Source organism: Procambarus clarkii, chromosome 13, assembly GCF_040958095.1.
Source record: "Procambarus clarkii isolate CNS0578487 chromosome 13, FALCON_Pclarkii_2.0, whole genome shotgun sequence".
NCBI lineage: Eukaryota > Metazoa > Arthropoda > Malacostraca > Decapoda > Cambaridae > Procambarus > Procambarus clarkii.
In genome coordinates, this window is record NC_091162.1 from 50,101,712 (window position 1) to 50,104,026 (window position 2,315).

General features: G+C 41.1%; 1 protein-coding gene across 1 annotated transcript in view; it reads right to left on the reverse strand.

Moving 5' to 3' along the window:
- Positions 1-2,041: 2,041 nt before the first annotated feature.
- Positions 2,042-2,315, reverse strand: part of LOC138364494 (leukocyte elastase inhibitor-like) — a 7,201-nt gene continuing 6,927 nt past the window's right edge. Inside the window, exon 2 of the mRNA XM_069324138.1 lies at positions 2,042-2,308. Within this exon, the coding sequence (XP_069180239.1) occupies positions 2,042-2,308 (267 nt within the window). The remainder of the gene's footprint in view (positions 2,309-2,315) is intronic.

Consider the following 2,315-nt stretch of genomic DNA (forward strand, 5'->3'; position numbering starts at 1 on the left):
ATCTAGCTATAAATTCATACTGCTATCTGTCCATCCATCTGTGCAGCCATTTATCCTTCAATCTATATATATCCCTCTAGCTTTCTATCTGTTCATCTATATATTCATCTATTCATAGATCTATCTATCTCTCTATCTATCTATCTATCTATCTTTCTATCTATCTATCTATCTATCTATCTATCTATCTATCTATCTATCTATCTATCTATCTATCTATCTGTCTGACTCTGTCTTTCTTTGTGTCTGTCTCTGTCTCTTTATCTAACTCTAGCTGTGTGTGTCACTGTCTCTGTCCACCTGCCTGTCTCTTATAAACAATACAACTGTCTAATGTGTGGGAGTTCGAGAGCGAGAGGAGTTCAGTGGTTTGAAATACAAAACAATAATAGTTACTACTTACTGTGCCACAGTGCCGTTGCTTGAGAAACCTCTGACTTTGTGTAAGGATCGTGTGTTTTATGCCAGTGCGGCCAAATTATTGACAGCACAAAATTCTCGTAATTTTCCCAAGATCAGTGAATAATGGTGAATATTACTTTAAGATTTTTTGGAGGACGAAAGGATTTTATTTTGAAAATATAGATATGTAGATGTCCGCCAGTGCCCAAACCTATAGAGAAGGAGGAGGTGGCGTTAGCACGCTGTTCTCTTTTGACTTATGCGACCCCGACCAGCCTATGTTTATCCCTTACGCAAGACCATTCCCTCTGCAAGTTTTAATTTGGGTAACGGTAGCCTCAACCTTGTTACCGCCAACTTTGAACAGACAGACATTATCTCTTATAGTATAGATGATATAGATACGAACAATAACTTGTGCCAATACTTTATTAAACATGAAACTCGAAGACAACAATAAGTGAACGTTTACTAAGATGAACTTCGTCAGCGGTTAACTGTTACACATACGAGTGTTTACTCGAGCTATTGTTTACACTAACTAGTGTTTATCACAGCTAATGTTTACACTAACTAGTGTTTATCACAGGTATTGTTTACAATTCCTAGTGTTTATCACAGCTAGTGTTTACACTTACTAGTGTTTATCACAACTAGTATTTACACAAACTAGTGTTTATCACAGGTTGTGTTTACACAAACTAGCGTTTATCACAGCTAGTGTTTACAATAACTACTGTTTACAATAACTAGTGTTTATCACAGCTAGTGTTTACACTAAGTAGTGTTTGTCACAGTTAGTGTTTACACCAACTAGTGTTTACACTAACTAGCGTTTATCACAGTTAGTGTTTACACTAACTAGAGTTTATCACAGCTAGTGTTTACACTAACTAGTGTTTAACAGCTAGTGTTTACACTAACTAATGTTTGTCACAGCTAGTGTTTACACTAACTAGAGTTCACATAAGTGAGTGTTGACACTTGAAGGTGTTGACACAAGTAAGTGATGTAGTAGAGAGGAGGTATACATGTGCATATATGTATTATGAGAGAAAGAGGAAGTATACACCTACGAGAGTGTGAATGTGAGTAATATGTGTGAGGCAGGTATATATATGTGTATGTGTGTGTATATATGTGTTGTCTATGATGGTTGCTGTGAAGAGACGTCATCCTTCACTTCTTCAAGCAACATATACTCGTTTGAAACTTAAGTTTGCGAGTTGTTCATAATTCCTTGACATCAAAGTTAAGGTCTCTGGAGTTAGGGCTTCCTGTAGACAACCAGGAAGAGTATCGAGTTAGGGCTTCCTGTAGACACCCCAGAAAGAGTATGGTGCAAGGGCATCCTGTAGACGCCCGTGAAGAGTTTGGGGTTAGGGCTTCCTGTAGACGCCCATGAAGTGTATGGTATTAGGGGCTTCCTGTAGACGCCCATGAAGTGTATGGTGTTAGGGCTTCCTGTAGACGCCTATGAAGAGTATGGTGTTAGGGCTTCTTGTAGACGCCCATGAAGAGTATGGTGTTAGGGCTTCCTGTAGACGCCCATGAAGAGTATGGTGTTAGGGCTTCCTGTAGACGCCCATGAAGAGTATGGTGTTAGGGCTTCCTGTAGACGCCCATGAAGAGTATGGTGTTAGGGCTTCCTGTAGACGCCCATGAAGAGTATGGTGTTAGTGTGGTTGTCCCTGATGAAGAAGACGAAGGGGCGGTCACATCTGAACACTAAAGGGTCCTGTTCGATCAAGAGGACTGTGGCAGCAGCAGCCTCGGAGCCTTCCTCGTTCACCTCCACCACGGCCTTGTGGATGACGGTGTTCACTCTCAGGCTGGTGCCCCGAACATAGTTGGTGAGATCACTGCGGCTCGAGAACAAGTCTTCGATCCCCAGAGCTCCTAGGGCCTGTCAG